At 42.9% G+C, this 18,342-nt stretch overlaps 1 protein-coding gene across 1 annotated transcript in view; it reads left to right on the top strand.

Annotated features, from left to right (window-relative positions):
* LOC308299869 (metal transporter CNNM4) overlaps positions 1–4,552 on the top strand; it is a gene marked incomplete at both ends in the record, with an annotated part of 66,011 nt that extends 61,459 nt beyond the window's left edge. The window contains 2 exons of the mRNA XM_080743651.1: positions 2,035–2,204; positions 3,896–4,552. Coding sequence (XP_080599777.1) covers positions 2,035–2,204; positions 3,896–4,552 — 827 coding nt within the window. The remainder of the gene's footprint in view (positions 1–2,034; positions 2,205–3,895) is intronic.
* Positions 4,553–18,342: the final 13,790 nt, after the last annotated feature.

The raw sequence follows: 18,342 nt of genomic DNA, 5'->3' as shown, positions 1-18,342 counted from the left end.
GAGCGGAGTGAAGCTGAACTGAGTGAAGTGAAGCTGCTTCGGCTGGTTCTGAACCAGACTTAAACATTTCAGCTTCACTTTAGAAGACTTGAACCAGGCTCTTAACAGAGTAGAAGACTTGAACCAGGCTCTTAACAGAGTAGAAGACTTGAACCAGGCTCTTAACAGAGTAGAAGACTTGAACCAGGCTCTTAACAGAGTAGAAGACTTGAACCAGGCTCTTAACAGAGCAGAAGACTTGAACCAGGCTCTTAACAGAGTAGAAGACTTGAACCAGGCTCTTAACAGAGTAGAAGACTTGAACCAGGCTCTTAACAGAGTAGAAGACTTGAACCAGGCTCTTAACAGAGTAGAACAGTGTTTTCTCAAACGGGGATACGTATACCCCTAGGGGTACGCAGGGGTAGGGGTACTGAAGGAGGTACGTGAGAAAAAACTAGAAAATGGGAATATGTATTTAGTGTTATGGTGAATGATAAAACATTGACAGACTCTGTTTGAACCTGTTCATTTGTAAATTGTTAAACCAAATTACATCAATACCTTGATTAGTACAACTGTTATTGAATAGAAAGCAATGTTTATTTGCCATATGCTGTTTTATTTTGGACATATTGGCATTGGAACTGGACTTTTGATGTACATTTCTAAGCAAAATGCTGTAGTCAGGTGAAGGGGGTACTTGGCTTCAGAAATCAGTATAAGGGGGTACTGCAGCCAAAAAGGTTTGAGAACCACTGGAGTAGAAGACTTGTATCAGGCTCAAACAGAGTAAAAGACTTGCTGGATGGGGCTCTAGACCCAGTGTCCCCTCTCACCTCTGCCCCCTGTCGTCACTCTCCCCTTCCGTTTAATCACTGATCCATTCCCATGTTTTATTTGTCACCCTCACAACACAATAAATGTCAAGGTGGGTCAGGCTGACCTCTGGTTAAATATATACTATAATAATATGACAAATATAATACTATAATGACAAGTCATCTGAGGCATCTGAGCAGGCATTAGCCGGGGGAAGTTGTAAAACCAATTCCGCTCATATTATGATAATAGTTATTATGATTATAATGATGGTGATTATCAAGGCCAATACCGACGTCTGAAAACACTCCCGGTTCGGACGGACAGGCTTTCTGAACTAATAGTCGGGAGAGTCAGGACATCTAGAGGTGCCACAGGTTTCCGAGGAAAGGTTCAGAGACCTTTTCCCGAAGCTTGGAATGACGTCAATGTGTCGCTAATTTTATCACCTCCCTTTTTCAGAAGAAAGGTTCCGATATATCGGACGCAGCTTGTATTGCTCTTTTGCCGACCTCATGTCCTTAATGACATTGATATGAATGTCTGTAATAAATAACACTGACGTCACTCGCGTCATTTGAGAACAGTGTTCCAAAAATAAAAGGAACCACCCAGGCGATTGTGTCAGGTACTGTATGTGCTGTGCCTGCTTCTTTGCATGGCAGACATTGTCCATTCCCTGCCCTAGATCAACATACCATCATTCACCACACAATATAACCACTGGTCATACTACACCTGTCTTTATATTTGCATTTAACCACTTAACGCCCTATTTTTATTCTTACAATGACATAGGGACGCCAGACTGAAAGTGGTTAATATGTTAATACACCTGTGTGTGCCTGTGCGTGTCCGTGTGTGTGTTTGTGGTATGTTTCAGCGTCTTGCTATCTGTGTGATCTAACTCACATACTAGCGTATTATGTCAGCCATGTTTCTAAACCTGCAATCATCTTCCTTAATATAATTATCTTTTTTCCCATCCCAACATTTCACTTTTATTCTTTCTCCCGATCTTCACGTCACTAAATCTCGACATGACGATAAGTCGACGCCGCCGCGTCGCTCTCATGTGTCTTGTTGTGCGTTTCTTTGTTGCCGTTGTGTGCATGCACACACGCAGCACATGCATGCATATGTATGTGGGTTTGTGTGTGTGTGTGCGTGCATATTTTACCCCCCCTCCGCTCACTCCTGTGTTTTTTGTTTCTCTCTCTCTATGGTGGTCAGAGTTGCGTTCGCCGTCTCACGGCGGCGGTCTGAACCGCTCGGCGTCGCTCAGCTGCAACGCGCCGGACAACAACTCTGTGGGCGGGAGCGTCACCTACATCCCAGGGACCCCCTACCAGTACACGCCCGACTTCTGCGTGCGGGCTCTCACCGACGTGCAGTTCGTTAAGGTAACTCCCCTTTTGTTCATTCTAGTGTTGCCCGATCCCGATCACGTGATCGGATCGGCCGCCGATATGGCCGTTTTTATAAGATCGGAGATCGGGAAAAAAATATCGAAAATATATATATATATTTTTTTCAAAAAAATATTTTCTGGGAGTACTGAAAGTTACAGGTAAGGTGAATGCGATATGAAATGTAAGCTTACCATAATCACAGTAATCCTTAATCATTTTCAATCATATTCAAGGGCTTTTGGAGAAATGAGACAGACAGCACTGCAGAGGGAAGGTGATTGTGTCAGACTCTGTGTCCAGCTGGCAGCTGATGCCAATAAGTAGTAATTGGCCCCTTGTTAATGGATCAAAGGAAGGCAATTATGTCTCTGTGTACTGTCAACTAGCTGCTACAGATGCATACTTTTCAAGCAGACTGGTTAATTGGTTCTTAACTTATTTTGTTTCAACTTTAAAAATGGCCAATGTTTTACCAGTTTTTATATAGTTTGTTGATTATTTTTGATGTTGTAATGGTCTATTTTATTTTTTTTTTTTAGATATTAAACAGGTTTTAAAAGTCCTTAAATCGTGACTTCACTGCCAAATTTCAAAGGCCACACCAAAGGTCCGCTGCACAATGATTGAGAAACACTGCACTAGTAGGCCTATATCACTATACACTACTCGTAAGCTTTGTTTTTAATTTGTTGATTCAGTGCTGCACTAAGTGATAGAATGAATAGAAATCTTTTTTCTTAATGCCTTGCCAAAAGATCGGATCGGGAATGATCGGGATCGAATCGGAAGCAATAATATTTGATCGGTATCGGATCGGGAGCAAAAAAACCCTGATCGGGGCATCCCTAGTTCATTCATATTGAGTGATCCTTTTAATACTTTAAAAGTATTGTTCCCTAAAAGTACTGGGGTACAGTTATACAATAATGCTAAATAGGATACTTGATTTTAGTGCCTTTCTTTAGTTGCTAAAATGACATTGGACATTTCTTAATTAATAGGGATGCACACAACATTGTCATGTTGGATACATTTTGCAGCATCAAGGCTGTTCTTTCTCTATGTGTGTACTGTATCAGTGCTTCATGTTTGGTCTGGATTGTGGGCCATATTCTTTAGTGCTGTGCAGCCTCCACTCAGCGTTCAGTTGCCTGGTAACTGAAGACATACCGTAGCTGGTGGAGTCTAACCAGGTCAGTTGACCTGCAGGTTCTGAGGAAACTGGCTTCCACTGAATGTTTCTCCCATGCAGCCACTGCCTCCATGAAAAGCGCTTTAAAGAGATTGTTCATTACATTAACACATTCATTCACCGATGGCGGAGGAAACCATGCAAGGCAACAACCAGCTCATCCGGAGCAATTGGGGTTCCAACTTCCAAGTCTTGCTCAAGGACACTTCGACTAACTCTGGGGGAACCTGGGATCGAACTGGGAACCTAGCCACTGCAACCCCAGTATAAAAAATGTTAGGAACCTACTTCACGCAGATACAGGAGATGGCATGTCTTTTTTTTTTTTTCTTGGGTTGTAAGTTCTCCATTTCATGTGCCTGTCTCTCTCTCCTCTCTCTCCTATGTCTCTCTCTCCTCTCTCTCTCCTCTGTCTCTCTCCTCTCTCTCCTATGTCTCTCTCTCCTCTCTCTCCTCTGTCTCTCCTCTCTCTCCTCTCCTCTCTCTCCAGGTGACTCGTTCCCAGTACCAGAGTGTCCTGCTGGCCTCCAGGTTGGACAGCAGCACCCCTCAGTCCCCAGAGGGCAGTCACACTCGCCTGGACAAGGTGGCCTCGGCACCCCTGCCCATCATCACCCCCAACCCCACCTCCAACCCTAACACCACGGCCACGCCCAGCCCCAACCCGCCCTCCTCCTCCAGCTGTCTCCCCTCCCTCCCTCAGCCGACGCCGCCTCCGCCCAGCTCCCGCACCCCTCTCCCTCCTCCTCCCCAGAGCTCCTCCTCCTCCTCCCCCAGCCCCCGGGCCTGCGGCCAGACCCCCCAGCCCTCCCAGACCACGCCCACGCCCGCGCCCACCCCGAGCAGCGGCAGCAGCAGCAACCACCACACCCCGCTGTCCCAGACGCCTACGTCCGTGGCGGGCCCGGGTCCCGTTCCTTGTCCGGGTCCGTACCCACACACAACTTTCGCCTTCTCTCCCGGCGGCACCAAGGCGGCGGCGGCGCAGCCCCCCTCCTCCCCGGAGAACGGCCCCCCTCCGGGGGAGACCACCGGTCTGCTCAGCGAGACGCAGAACTGCCGGCGGCCCAGCCAACCTCACACGCCCGCACACACGCCTTACTCGCACGCATACGTCAGCCACGCACACACTGAGAGCACTATCTGACCCCCCCTCCCCCCGCGGCCCCTCTGGATGATCTGCTCTGAGGGGGGATAATATATGACGTTCATGTGTTCATGTGTGTGTTGTTGCCCCACACACACACACACACACACACACACACACACACACACGTACTACGCTCGTATTTACATCCCGTTTGCATGAAGTCTGATTTTAAGTCCCAGGCCAGAACATAAATAGGACCCCAAAAATACCAAGCTCTTGCGTGAGCTCATAGATCTGCTATTTCTGGTGTCCGACGACGGTTATATAAAGCAGCCGTCCCAGGACTTAATGTCCCTTTGTGCATGTGCGTCCCCCTCCCATGTAAAGACCTAAAATAGACATGTCCCCCTGTTACAGACCTACATAGACATGTCCCCATGTTACAGACCTACATAGACATGTCCCCCTGTTAACAGACCTAAATGGAGGTGCTGGGAGTTTCAACTGAAAACGTCAAACGGAATGAAAAGAGCATCCGCAGCAGTCTGCACACCTAGATCTTTCTGTGCAAGAACCTCTTTCATTTGCCAGCTTTATTGGGTCGGAGACCTTCTTCTTCAAAGCCTCAGAGGAAGCCAGATGAAGGCTTAAGAACGGAATAGAGTGAGGCAACGCTGGTGTGTTCTTTTTTTTTTCTTTCTTTTTTTTACCCAGAGATGTGACCGTGTGAATGAATGCCATGTCAATATTAGGCTGCTCTTAAAGGACAACTCTGCCCTAAATCACTTCTAGGCTCATTTTCCTACTTATATTAGTCTGGGATCACTTCACTTTTCGAGGTTTGATCCGGTCGGGAGAGGAAACCACTTTACGTCATGTTGTAGTACTCAAAGGACTACAATTTGCCGGAACTATGAAACCGGATTCAGTTTTAACCCAAAATAATTCCCCTGCGCTCAAGGACATACTTTTAGGGCCTACCTAATAAACTCCTTGATACGGAGTAGTTTTGCTTTTGAAAAATGTGTTTGGGATATGCATCTTATATTCCAATTCGAAGTGACTTGCAAGACTACACTAGGCTACTGGAGCATTTTAATAGGGATTGGGGAAACAAACGGAGGGAACCAAAACAAAGCGACGGCGCTTCTTGGGCTTGTGGTTTCCGCCTAGACCGGATCAAACCGCCCGTTGTTAACGATCACCAGGCTTTGAGGTTAACTTATATTGATCCCAAATGGGGTCTATTAGGCAGAAATGCCCCTGTTGTCCAGTTTCCCCAGCAGAACCCAGCAGCTCTCATAGCATAGAGTGGAGCCTATAAGCCTATCACTTTTACACTATTTGTTGTGGTCAAAAGTGTTTTTATTTTTCCAAGTTTTGCCAAGTCCTGGAAAAGATTCCCTGTGATTGGCCAGTGCAGTCACTTTGATTGGCACTTGTGCCGAATGCTCACCCCGAAACATTATTTATGCGATTGCGGTGGCTTGTGTGGGACAACCACAAGGCATGGATGTATTTGTAACTAGTAACACATTCATGAAAAAGAAAATAACTTTTGAACACAACAAATAGTGTAAAAACGATAGGCTTATGGGCTCCACTCTATGCTATGACAGCTGCTGGGTTCTGCTAGGGAAACTGGACAACAGGGGCATTTCTGCCTAATAGACCCCATGGACAGTCTTTTGGGATTTCGATATAAGTAGGACAATGAGCCAAGAAGTGATTTAGGGCGGAGTTGTCCTTTAAGTGAGCTATGGGAAGACATTGTTTCCTGTTCCACCTCTCTATGTCTCTCTCTCTCTCTCTCTCTCTCTCTCTCTCTCTCTCTCTCTCTCAGTTTGTAACACTGATTGTGTTTAGTTTGCGTCTGAATTTCCTTTTTCATTGCAGCCTCCAAAAACCCACAAACTCCATGTAGGAAAGGGAGCATTTTCTCCAGGGGAGAATGCTTTTCACAGCTTTATACCCAGCTGATGACTGCTCAGATGACGTTGATGAGCGCGCAGAAGGGCCTCTCCTACTACTCAGCTACTGTACCTAAACGTTTAGAACAAGGCACTTCATTGCAGGTAGCCTTAATTAGCTTTGTGTTGTTGTGTCTCGAAACATGGGCCAGAGGAATTAAAGGGGGTGTAAGTGATGTTTGTTATTTATAATAAGTGTTAAATAGCTTTATATTCTGATAGTAATTGCAAAAAAAAATACGATGACAACAAAGTGGAACGCAATAAAGTTGAAGCTGATAAATGGGTTCTCTAGCTGAAAACGTATCGGAGCTGGAGAAACGGAGAGACCCACGCGTTTCTGAACAAACACATTGCAATGATTACTATCACAATATAACTGCACAGCTTTAACTTTGTAACCAAAGAAATATCACTCACAGAACCTTTTCTAAAGGACACCTTTGGTTTTTTACAACAAGAGTTCATATTTTAGATAGTCATTAGAGAAAAGAAAAGATGAGTGTTAAAATGTTTTCATTTACTTCTTTCTATCGTTTTAGCGATTTTAACAATTTAGATTTTAACAATTTAGGTTGGGGTCATGCATGCAAGTGGCTAAATATGTCTTTTTAGACACAATAAGCCCATTCCCAAGATGCACCACAATCTTTCATGGGCAGATGTTGACCTATGGGGGATGGTGTAAATAGTAACAAAGACATTGCCGTCTTATTGTGTCTGAAAATACATATTTAGCCACGTGTACGCATGCCCCCACCCACTGAAATCAAAATCCTAAAATCGCTAAAACAATAGAAAACAGTACATGAAAACATTTTAACACTCATCTTTTCTTTTCTCTAATTACAATCTAAAATATAAACCCTTGTAAAAAACAAAGTTGTCCTTTAAAACACAACCTATAATACAGATCTGACCAAACGATCTCCAGCTTTATTTTTGTTTATTTAAAGAGGAACGGTTGAGGAACGATGGCTTTCTGACTGAAGCATGTCAACCACAACATGGACACACGTACTGTACATACAGTATACTGGACCAAATGATGATTTGGCTTGAAGCTTTTTCCTTAAACGTCAGTGAGTACGCGGCACAGATCCTCAGTGTTAACTGAAGTGTGAGAGGGTGCGGCTGGGCCCTCTCAGAGTTACAAATGGATACGTTAGGATGAAACAATGGATAAATTAACTGTGTACTAACGATCGACTGAAAGGGTGGGGTGTCCTTTTTTGCCTACCTCCCCACCACACTGCAATATGTTATAAATTATTTAAATGTAAAGACTTATATATTTATTTTTTTGCCTAAGATTAATTTGTACATATATCGAGAAGGACCTTTTGTTTTTGTATCGTTGAGTTTATTGCTTTTCTCTTTTTGACATGTTTTGTTCCTGAGAGAACATTTTTTGAAGTACAAGTTCCGAGGGAACTAAACGGCTGCACTCTTTGAGGTGAGACACGACTGTAGCAGCTGCACACGGAACAGACGCTCGCTCATTTGTGACCAACTCTTCCTACTCGACTCGTCAGTGTCGGGCGGAAACCTCATCTCCAAAAAACCTTACTTTTCAGGAAATGGAAAATATAACCATGTGTTCAGAATGGATCCAATGTAAGCTATTGTTTAGTCACAAGTTCTTGGTAATACTTTTCATTGGTTCAATAGTCATAAAACTCACAGACAGCCTTAACCACTTTTCACTTAAAAAAACTAACGTTTGTGTGACACTGTTGTATGATGAAGTAGGGCATTCAGTTACCAAAAAACAAAACAAAAAGTCAAAAGTTGAAACTATACTGTAACACAAGGGTTCCCAAACTTTTCAGGCTGTGACCCCCCCCCCCCCCCCCCCCCCAAATAACCATATTTGAACTGGGCACCCCCCACCCTGACAAGCACTTGAGGCATTAGATTTTGTGGGACTCTGTTCCACATAGCCTAACTATTGTGAAAATAGCCGAACTACAAGCTCACAACACCTCACGTTGTTGTCGTGTATCGTCTATTCACAATGTTTGCCTCTTTCTTCTGACATTTTGGTATAAAAAAAGGTCTTAGAAGTCATTCAATTGTCACTTTAGATATGTGCAGATGCCCTGTACACACTTATACTGTATGTTGGTTTGTTTACTGTTGAGAAAACGATGTTGCACATTAAGCTAATCATCTGGGGACCCCCCTCCCCCAAAACAATTATAATTCAGGGGTCCCCCTGGGTTTGGGAACCACTGCCCTCCTCACTGTGAATCAGGAGCCCATGCTGTTGGACCGGGGCTCCACGTCTGTATACTTTAAACCATTTCCAAACCACTAGCCTAAAGGTAAACCATTTCCAAACCACTAGCCTAAAGGTAAACCATTTCCAAACAACTAGGCTAAACGCCTTGAGCTGCAGGGACACTGTGTGGACGTAACAAGCTGCTTTGAGGCATGTTTGCAATAATATGGTTTCTATGGTTTAATGCTATGAAACGTTAATGCTAGCTGAATGCTCCAAAATGTTTAAGTAGCATGGCATGTAATGGTAAAAGTTACATTTTACATTACATTGTTGTTGTTGTTTTTTTCTCTCCCCTTGTCACTCTTGAAGTCAAGATTTCCATGTTATATTTAATCGTTTGATTTGGTTATGATGATAAATGCACAGTTATCGGTTATGACATCAGAGAAACGTATGGAATACCTTAAAGGGCCAGTTCACCTCTGGGGCAACCAGATCTTATTTTATTGTTGTTTGGGACACGAGTTATTTATTGTGTTCAATCAGTGTTTTGAGATATTTTAGTATTTCAGCATGATTGATGATGCATTTTGCATCATATGATGCAGCATGATGACTCATGTGATGCAAAATGCATCATCATTCATGCTGAAATACTAAAATAAATAATAATGAACACAAAAAATAACTCAGGATTGTGTTGATCTTGTCCCAAACAACAATAAAATAAGATCTGGTTGTCCCAGAGGTGAACTGGCCCTTTAACCAGGCACTTTGTTTCCCCATGTAATTTACTTTCCGTGTGTGTGTGTGTGTGTGTGTGTGTGTGTGTGTGTGTGTGTGTGTGTGTGTGTGTGTGTGTGTGTGTGTGTGTGTGTGTGTGTGTGTGTGTGTGTGTGTGTGTGTGTGTGTGTGTGTGTGTGTGTGTGTGTGTGTGTTTGAATGACATCCCACCCTGGGGATGGCTCCATAATGACACTTTAATATGCAATGTGAAATAAAGTTTATTGTGTATATATACTGTAGATTATAGATAACTGTACCTCAATGTGAAGTACATTTTATTGTGTATATAGATGATCCTGTACCTCATTGGGAAGTACATTTTATTGTGTATATAGAAGATGAGAGAACAATTAAGCCTGTTTTTTTTTTACAAAATGAAATAGCAGATTTACAAGTTCACAACACTTGTTGCATGGCAACAAGTAGTGAGCTTGTAAATCGGCTGATTTCAGCGCAACCACAGAATATACGGTAGTACAAGTAAGACAAAATGTGTCTTCTCACTGTGTGTGTATGTGTGGCTGAATGACAGCTTGTAGCTGCTAGCATGTAATCTACCTATCTACTGTATGCAGTGACACTGAGGTCATTTGACTGTATAGACATGTTATGTTGTTGATTTATGCTGACTGGCATTTATTTATTTTTGAAAGGTTTCAAAGGCTTTTGTTTGTATAAGCTATAGCACTGATTTGCGAACACTGAAAAAACCAACAACGTCCCTGAATTATGGAGTCTTAACGTTTAGTCTCTAGTCAGACTGTTAGTCGGGGGCCTTAGGGAGAGAACATGGTCATTTCGTGCTAATCAGTCTAAAAGCACCAAATTTTGCCCAGATGTAGCCCAGGGCATGCTATAATGATTTAGCTAGGGCACCCGAGTCGGCGACCTTCGCGGTCGCCACAGCGGCCGAATCAAGTTGGGCTCCCATCGACACTATACTACAGGAAGAAAATACCCAGGAAATTATCTGCTTTAAGTAGGATGTGAGGGGTCTAACTAGTGGTTTGTCATGATTCCGAATCCATTGCAAGCATTTGTTTTGCACAATACATTTGTTTTCCTTGGGCTAAAAACTGACCCACAAAATGATGGTTTAGTGATGAGTCATCACTTTTCACAGTTTTGTGGGGGCCATTTTAAGTAAATGGGAGCCCAACTTGATTTGGCCGATGTGGCGACTGGCGACCCCGAAGGTCGCCAACTCGGGCGCCCTAGCTAAATCATTAGAGCATACCCTGGGCTACATCCGTGCAAAATCTGGCGCGTTTAGACTGATTAGCAGGAAAAAACGTGCTAATCAGGCCCCAGACTATGTTGCCTCCCACAATTTTCAAATGCTTCTGTCTGTCCGTCCCCGCGTCTGTCTCGTCTTTGCAGTCGTGTACATTTGTCCCTCTGTCAGTCAAATTATTCAAAGCATAATATAGCTTGCTGCTTAGCAGAAGTGAAAATCTAAATATTTTCAGATCATTTAAAATATGAAAGGAAATGATGGAACAGACGACAGTTCCTTTCTCCGCTTGCGGGAGGGAGGGAGGTGTAGTTCTAGACTCCATGTAGCTTTTGGAGATTGTGCGTCGGGCCACGCGAGACTATCTACCGTTAGAAGTTAGTTGTGTATCTGATTTGGTACTGACTCCAAAGTTTTCCTCCTCCATGGGATTTAATTTAATCCCGAAATGAGAGGATCGGCACTCTTGTGAAGACCATAGACTTATGTTTAGTGGAGCTGACTGAATGTTTGGCTTTTCAAGGGTCTGTCTGCTCGTACTCGGCACAGCCTTACACCTGATCTAAACTTTGTCCTACGATAATAGTAGATCTGCTTGTAGATCTGTTGTTTTTTAATGCGGGACGTCCATTGTTCGACGAAGGCCAAATCTGGCCTTAACCCATTTAGGCCTAGAATTATTGAATGCTTTAACCAGTGAAAAATAGCAAATATACAAGCTCACAGCGCGGCACCGAGTGCCGCGCTGCGAGCTGGTAGATCTACTATTTTTAAAAAAGTCATGAAAATGCAAATCTTTGAATATATGTATTTTCGACTCAAATTTTGCTTCTGGGGGGTCCCTGGAACGAAATATTTTGAGATGCGGGTCCGTGGCCAAATACATATAATTTTGGGGGTCCTTCACATGAAAAGGTTTGAGAACCACTAACATAGTAGTCTCTCAAGAACAGACTAACTGAGCTCCAGTTTGGTGAAAAGGACCTTTTCTTTGACGATGGCTGGCCAGATTGCTGACATAGAAACATAGGTTTTTCCAAAAATCTTAGAAGGATTCAAAAGACATTTATAGAATCGGGTCAAAATTCTAATTTTCACGATTTTTTTCTAAAATAGCAGATCTACAAGCTTGCAGCGTGGCACTCGGTGCCGCGCTGTGAGCTTGTATATCTGCTATTTTTCACTGGTTAAAGCATTCAATAATTCTAGGCCTAAACCTTCTGAGGAAACCCTAGACCTGCCTGCTGGATCACATGGGTCATAATGTAGCACTTATAATCTGTTGGGTTCCAGTGAAGCCACTGGTTGGCTCTGTGACTACCAGTATGTGTACTGGGACATGTGGAAAAAGAATATTGTTCAACATAATGTCATATTTATTGTAAAAGGCTTTATTATTTATTGTTATTTCTTTTGTTTTGTTATATGTGCGCCTCGGGGTGCAGTTATGTGAAACGGGCTTCCAAATAAGGCAGGTCTTTCTGTGGGTCGTTGCTATACTCCCGGAAAGGTTGCATTAATCTCCCTAATCAATGTTAAGTGTTCTATTTACTGTACATACTGTTTGTCAAAATGAAGAGGCGGCCGTTTGTGACGGTTGGAGTGATGCTGAGAGAGTGTCTCACGTGCATTTGTAGTGAGGAATATTATGAACTATGTTCTTTTATTTGATGTCTTTCGTTGTTTTACTGGTAAGACATTGCATAGCAATAAACATTGCACAGACTTGAGCTCAAACACTGATTTATTCCTCAACTTGTGTCTTAAAGGAGTAGTTCACCCCCACAATGACATTTTTTCTATTGATTAGTCACGCCATGGAGACTAGAGTTCAATAATATGTTTTTGTATTTGTTGCATTGGGCCTGGATGGGGACCCAAGTGTGAGAATCAATGGGGGTATATTTACTTGACCCTTGACCCTAAATTTACCCCCATTGATTCTGAACCAAATGCAGTTGGGTCCCCATCCACAATCAATGGGGGTAAATCTACTGTAATCTATTTCTTTGTCTTAGGAATGCGACGAATACAAAATAATATTATTGAACTCAAGTCTCCATGGTGTGACTAATCAATAGGAAAAAAAAGTCATGTTGTGGGTGAACTACTCCTTTAACCCTATTTCACATGGATTATAGACTTATCTCTATCTACTCACTATGACTGATTTCAGCCATTTGGATCTATGGAAGCACACTGAAAATGGCTGATCTACAAGCTCACAACGTGTCGCGCTGCCACATCATGTTGTGAGCTTGTAGATCAGCTCCTTTCACACTGTTCCACACATCATAGATTGAGACTTGGCCTGACAAATCCTTTCAGTCGTGACATTTTATCTTTGCTTTAATCCATGATTTCATCATTAGCTACTTAAGCCGTGATGTCACATGATGAATATAGTACAAATAGCTATTTGAAAATGTTGGAAGTTCAGGGAAAATCTTCACTCATCTTCATGCCCAAAATAGGGATGCTATGTTGAAAGCTTTTTCTTTTAATTGCCCTACGGGTCGCCCACTGGCCTACCGGTCCAGGTGCATACCACATAGGCTCTGATGCCTGACAGTGTGTCACGGGTTCGAGTCCCGATCCCGACGACACCGACACGTGTCACTGCGTGTCACTCCCCATCTCTCTCCCCATTCCTTAACAGTAGTCCAATAAAGGCATAAAAGCCCACCTATTATAGCGCCACCAGGAGGCTTTATTTATATCAGTGCTACGAATTTGGTCCAAACATCAAGCAAATCTGTGCACATTATCTCTATAGTCAGTGATCAAGATGGATCTGTCCGATTTTTCATATTCCATCCTGATTGGCAATTTCTGTACATTGCTGGCCCACAATAACCTATACCTGACCAGGCGGAGACCTGATCTGCTTTCTAGTTCATTTCTTCAAATATTTTAACATTTTCACCCTTAATAACATGCCCAGAATAGGGACACCAAGTTGAAAGTGGTTAAACATGACAACAACAACAAAACACACTACAGTGACTCTTACAATCTACAGTAGACATACTGTATGGTCTGACCTTCAGCAGTCTGTCTGCTTTCCCACAAGCTTCCTCCTCTCCTCTCCTCCCTTCACTCCCCCACCTCTCCTCTCCTCTCCTCCTGTTTCTTCCTCCTCTCCTCCCTTCACTCCCCCACCTCTCCTCTCCTCTCCTCTCCTCCTGTTTCTTCCTCCTCTCCTCCCTTCACTCCCCCACCTCTCCTCTCCTCTCCTCCTGTTCTCTTCCTCCTCTCCTCCCTTCACACTCCCCCACCTCTCCTCTCCTCTCCTTTCATCCTGTTTTCTTCCTAACCTCCCATCACTCCCCATGTGGTGGAAAAAGTGCTCAAAATGTTTTACTTAAGTAAAAGTACCAATACTGCTATGAAGAATCACTCACAAAAATTGACTAACAAAAAAGTATTGGTATCAAAATGTACTTAAAGTACCAAAAGTATAAAATGAATAAAAATACATTTATTTAAATACATTTACAAGCTCAGAATGCGTCGCAACGCAACGGATTTTGAGCTTTTAGATCGGCTATTTTCAAATGGTCTAAATGTATACAGGGCTGAAGTGGGTCAAAGTAGGCCTAACTAGTAACTAAAGTTGTCAAATAATTGCAGTGGAGTATACAATATTCGCCTCTGAGATGTAGTGGAGTAAAAGTGAAAGCACTGAAAAATGGAAATACTCCAGTCAAGTAAAAAGAATACTTCAAAATTGTACTTATAAGTACAGTCATTAAGTACATTGTAAATGTACTTTACACCACTGCCTTGAAGTGCCTTTCCTTGTGTTTTTCTCTGCTCTCGTCACCCCCCCCCCCCCCCCCTTTTCTTTCTCCAGCCACTCAGAAATATTGAAATTCCTCTGGCATTGACTGCGTGTCTAATCTGCTAAGCAGGCCAGCGTGGGGCTTATCAGCAGCTCCTGGAGTGTTGTTTTTAGGGCTGCGTTCGCCCATGATGGTTGGATGAGGAAGGTTAAAGATTTGTGGAGCTCGGTGTGGGAATACAGGTCACTCAGTTCCCACATTGTGTATGATTCACGACCCAGTCTGCTCAGTAGGTGAAGTTACAGAACAGTGGAAAGACGGTTAGGCCAGCCCAGTGTTTTTATGTCAAGGACCCCCAAATCGATGTGTTTTTGGCCAAGGACACACCGTTTTTAAATGATTTAGTGCCAGGGAGCACTGTAAGAGTATATATTTCCCAAGATGTGTCAACATTGTCAGACAATAGCTGATCTACACGCTCACAATGTGTTGCATCGTGACACATGTACCACAATGGAAACAGGTCCTCAGGGCTTTTTGAGCAGCGGTGCTCCTGGAAGAAGCTAAGCTCCAACATCTAGCTTTGTCCGGTCCGCCAAAAAATCTCTGGACCCCCCAAAAAATGTCTGCGCTCTGAAGCTCAAAATGTGCTCAAAGTTTGTTGTACGCCCAGGATCCCATAGGCCAGTGTTTCTCAACCTTTTCTCTGCATGGGCACACTTTTCATGTCCCAAGAATCCATGGGCACACCAACATACGGGGGTGTAAATATCGTCACTGTTGGGAAGAAACCTTGTATCTCCAAGTTTCAAATTTGTACGTTTCTTCACAAAGTAAAGGCCCTGTTGTGCTGTCGCACAACAGTAGTGAAAACAGCAGATCTACAAGCACACAACGCCTCGCACCGCGAGGCGTTGTGTGCTTGTCAAACTGTGATTGGCCAAAGGGACACTCAATGAAATTAACTCATAAATAGCACCGCTCACTTTACACTAGGTGTGATTTTTAGATTTTTGTGTCATCCTTTTAGCGTTATTGTATAACTGTTACCTCTGTACTTTTGGCTATAACTATTAACAAAGTAATCAAAACATTGTGAGCTTGTAGATAGCCAAAAAGTAGAAGTGTTTAAAGTGTTCCTTCTTTTGCTGGGGGCCCCCGGCCCCTGGAAACCACTCAACGACTCCTGGGGGTCCCACTTTGCCTACATCGAGGCCCTGTAGATGAAACATGTGCCCTAATACCTTACTTTGCAAATATCACTAGGCCTACTTCATTTTCTTTATTATTCTATCCTTAAAAATCACACCCAATGTGAAGTGAGCGGTGGTCGTGCTTGCATAACGTCTTCAATTGCTAATTGGTGATGTAATACAGGCTACACACACACACACACATTGCTATGGCAAAACGCTGAGGAGAACACATTGCTATGGCAAAGCGCTGAGGAAAAGTGGCTACAGATAATTGGTGATGTAATATGATGTAATATGGCTACACACACACACATATTGCTATGGCAAAACGCTGAGGAAAACACATTGCTATGGCAAAACGCTGAGGAAAAGTGGCTACAGACACACGCACAGCCACTCTTAGGAGCGGCTTACCACCGCTCAAAAAAGCTGTTTGCACTGAGAATTATATCCAAAAGACCATGCAGGTCAAACTTTGCCAAATTACAGTTTAGGCATTGTAAGGTTCATGGAGGTGGAATGGAAGTCCAGGATGAATGATGACGTCCTGTGCGTTCATAATAATCTGAAACACAAAAACAAACATTGGTAGCACACTTGAACCCAGACTCTTTATCTCAATTATTACTGTGCTGCTCCATGCAAAGCTGATACGATGACGTACTTTTGAGTCAAAACACCAAAGGGTTTGCACCAGTTCATTTCCTTACAGTTTACAGTTTACAGTTTAGGCATTTAGCAGACGCTTTTAATCCAAAGCGACTATACAGTACACGTTCCATTCAGTGGTCCACTGTTATAGTGTGTTTTACTTTAACCTGCTTAAAGCTATATTCAAACTTAATGACTTTAAACAGGCATTAAAACTATATTTGTATTGTCATAGTTATAGTCATAGTGCTTTGTTTCGGGCAGAAACGTTTAATCTCCATGTTTCAAATGTGTTTTTGTAGATTTCATCATACGAGAGTGTCACACACGAGTATAGTGAAAATAGCAGATCTACAACCTCACAATGCATCACGGCGCAATGCGTTGTGAGCTGTCAGATCTGCTATTTTCACTACTTTAAAATGTTAAGTAATAAATATTAAATAAAAAGGAATTGTTTTGGACCCGACAGCAACGAATACTGTACGGGCCTACATAATGATGACTGAGAGGCATTTGGAAAGTGAGGTTTATAACCAATAGCCTATATTTCTATAATGGAAAATGTGCTTTTTCCTGTGGGTTACATGGTAACCTAGTGCAGGGTGTTCTGATTGCACATTAACCTATGAGAGCGTACTGTACACTGACACCACGGAAGGGGTTTCACTAAACCATATAATTAAACCATAATAAACCAAAGCAAGATATCTGCTGCGTTCCTCTAACATTGAGCATATTAAAGCTGCACATTGTCAATGAATTTATATAACAAATTACATACAATTATAGATGTGTGTGTGTGTGTGTGTGTGTGTGTGTGTGTGTGTGTGTGTGTGTGTGTGTGTGTGTGTGTGTGTGTGTGTGTGTCACTGTGTGTGTGTGTGTGTGTGTGTGTGTGTGTGTGTGTGTGTGTGTGTGTGTGTGTGTGTGTGTGTGTGTGTGTGTGTACTGTATGTGGGCTACTGAGTGTGTAATACACGTATTATAAATAGCTGCTCAATAGTCAAATGAATGACTTGTTTTCATGGAACCAAACAAAGGTGGGTGTGGCATCAGTGTTTTGTTTTCCCCTGCATCCATTGGCTGTCCTTCACATGGGGGCGGGGTCAAATGAAAACAAAAACATGTCAACAGTCTTTCAGAACCTCAATAAATGTTGCACTATACATCACATCATCCATCTTTGTAGGCTACTGTCTGTGTGTATTTAATTATTTGTTGTGCCCAAAATGCTAATGGTGGCAAATGGCACCTGAAAATGCATTTTCTGTTTAGGTTTTAATGAGCCGGTGAAAAGGGTTATAGAGCTTTCACTTTTGTTTTTAACAAAACAAAAACATTGTGTTTTTAACAGAAAACAATATCACTTTACTGTACCTTTAAACCAGATCTACACTTCGTCGTACGACCGGTGTCGCGGCAGAGGGGGGAAAAAGAAAATAGCCAGATCTACAAGCTCACGACACGTCAGTATGGTGGCAGCGCGTGAGCTTGTAGATCTGCTGTTTTCCCCATCGGCCGCGTTCCGATTGGCTGGTTCCCGTCCCGAATGTGGGCGGGGGCTTCCTGGAGCGAGCCAATCGGAAGCCGGCGTCCACGGTAAGCAAGCGTCACATGACCGCCCCAGAGCCTTGCATAGAGAGTTCCGCCAATACTATGTCATTTTGAACGGGATTGACGCGCGTGAATCAAAACAGCATCCCAGTTCCAACAATGGAACCAGGGGGGAGCGCTTGTTTTCGTTGGAGATATAAACACAATCTGATCTAGCTATAACACCAATCATGACATAGGCTAATATTATAATATAATCACTAATTCCCTATGAAGTGTCTTTAATTAGTAAAAATAGTCAAATAACAAACCAGGACAAATTGTTCAGCCCACATCAAACCAAAATGCCTAAACGCCTGTAAATGTAGGCCTATTATAACTATGATAATGTTCTTAACTTCTTGTAAGTCCCAAGTATAATACTTGACCTTATAAATATAG

The sequence above is a fragment of the Nannobrachium achirus genome (assembly GCF_963921795.1).
Source record: "Nannobrachium achirus genome assembly, chromosome: 15".
Classification (NCBI taxonomy): Eukaryota; Metazoa; Chordata; class Actinopteri; order Myctophiformes; family Myctophidae; genus Nannobrachium; species Nannobrachium achirus.
Note: the sequence above shows the minus strand (reverse complement) of the source record. Positions and strands in the feature narration are given on the sequence as shown.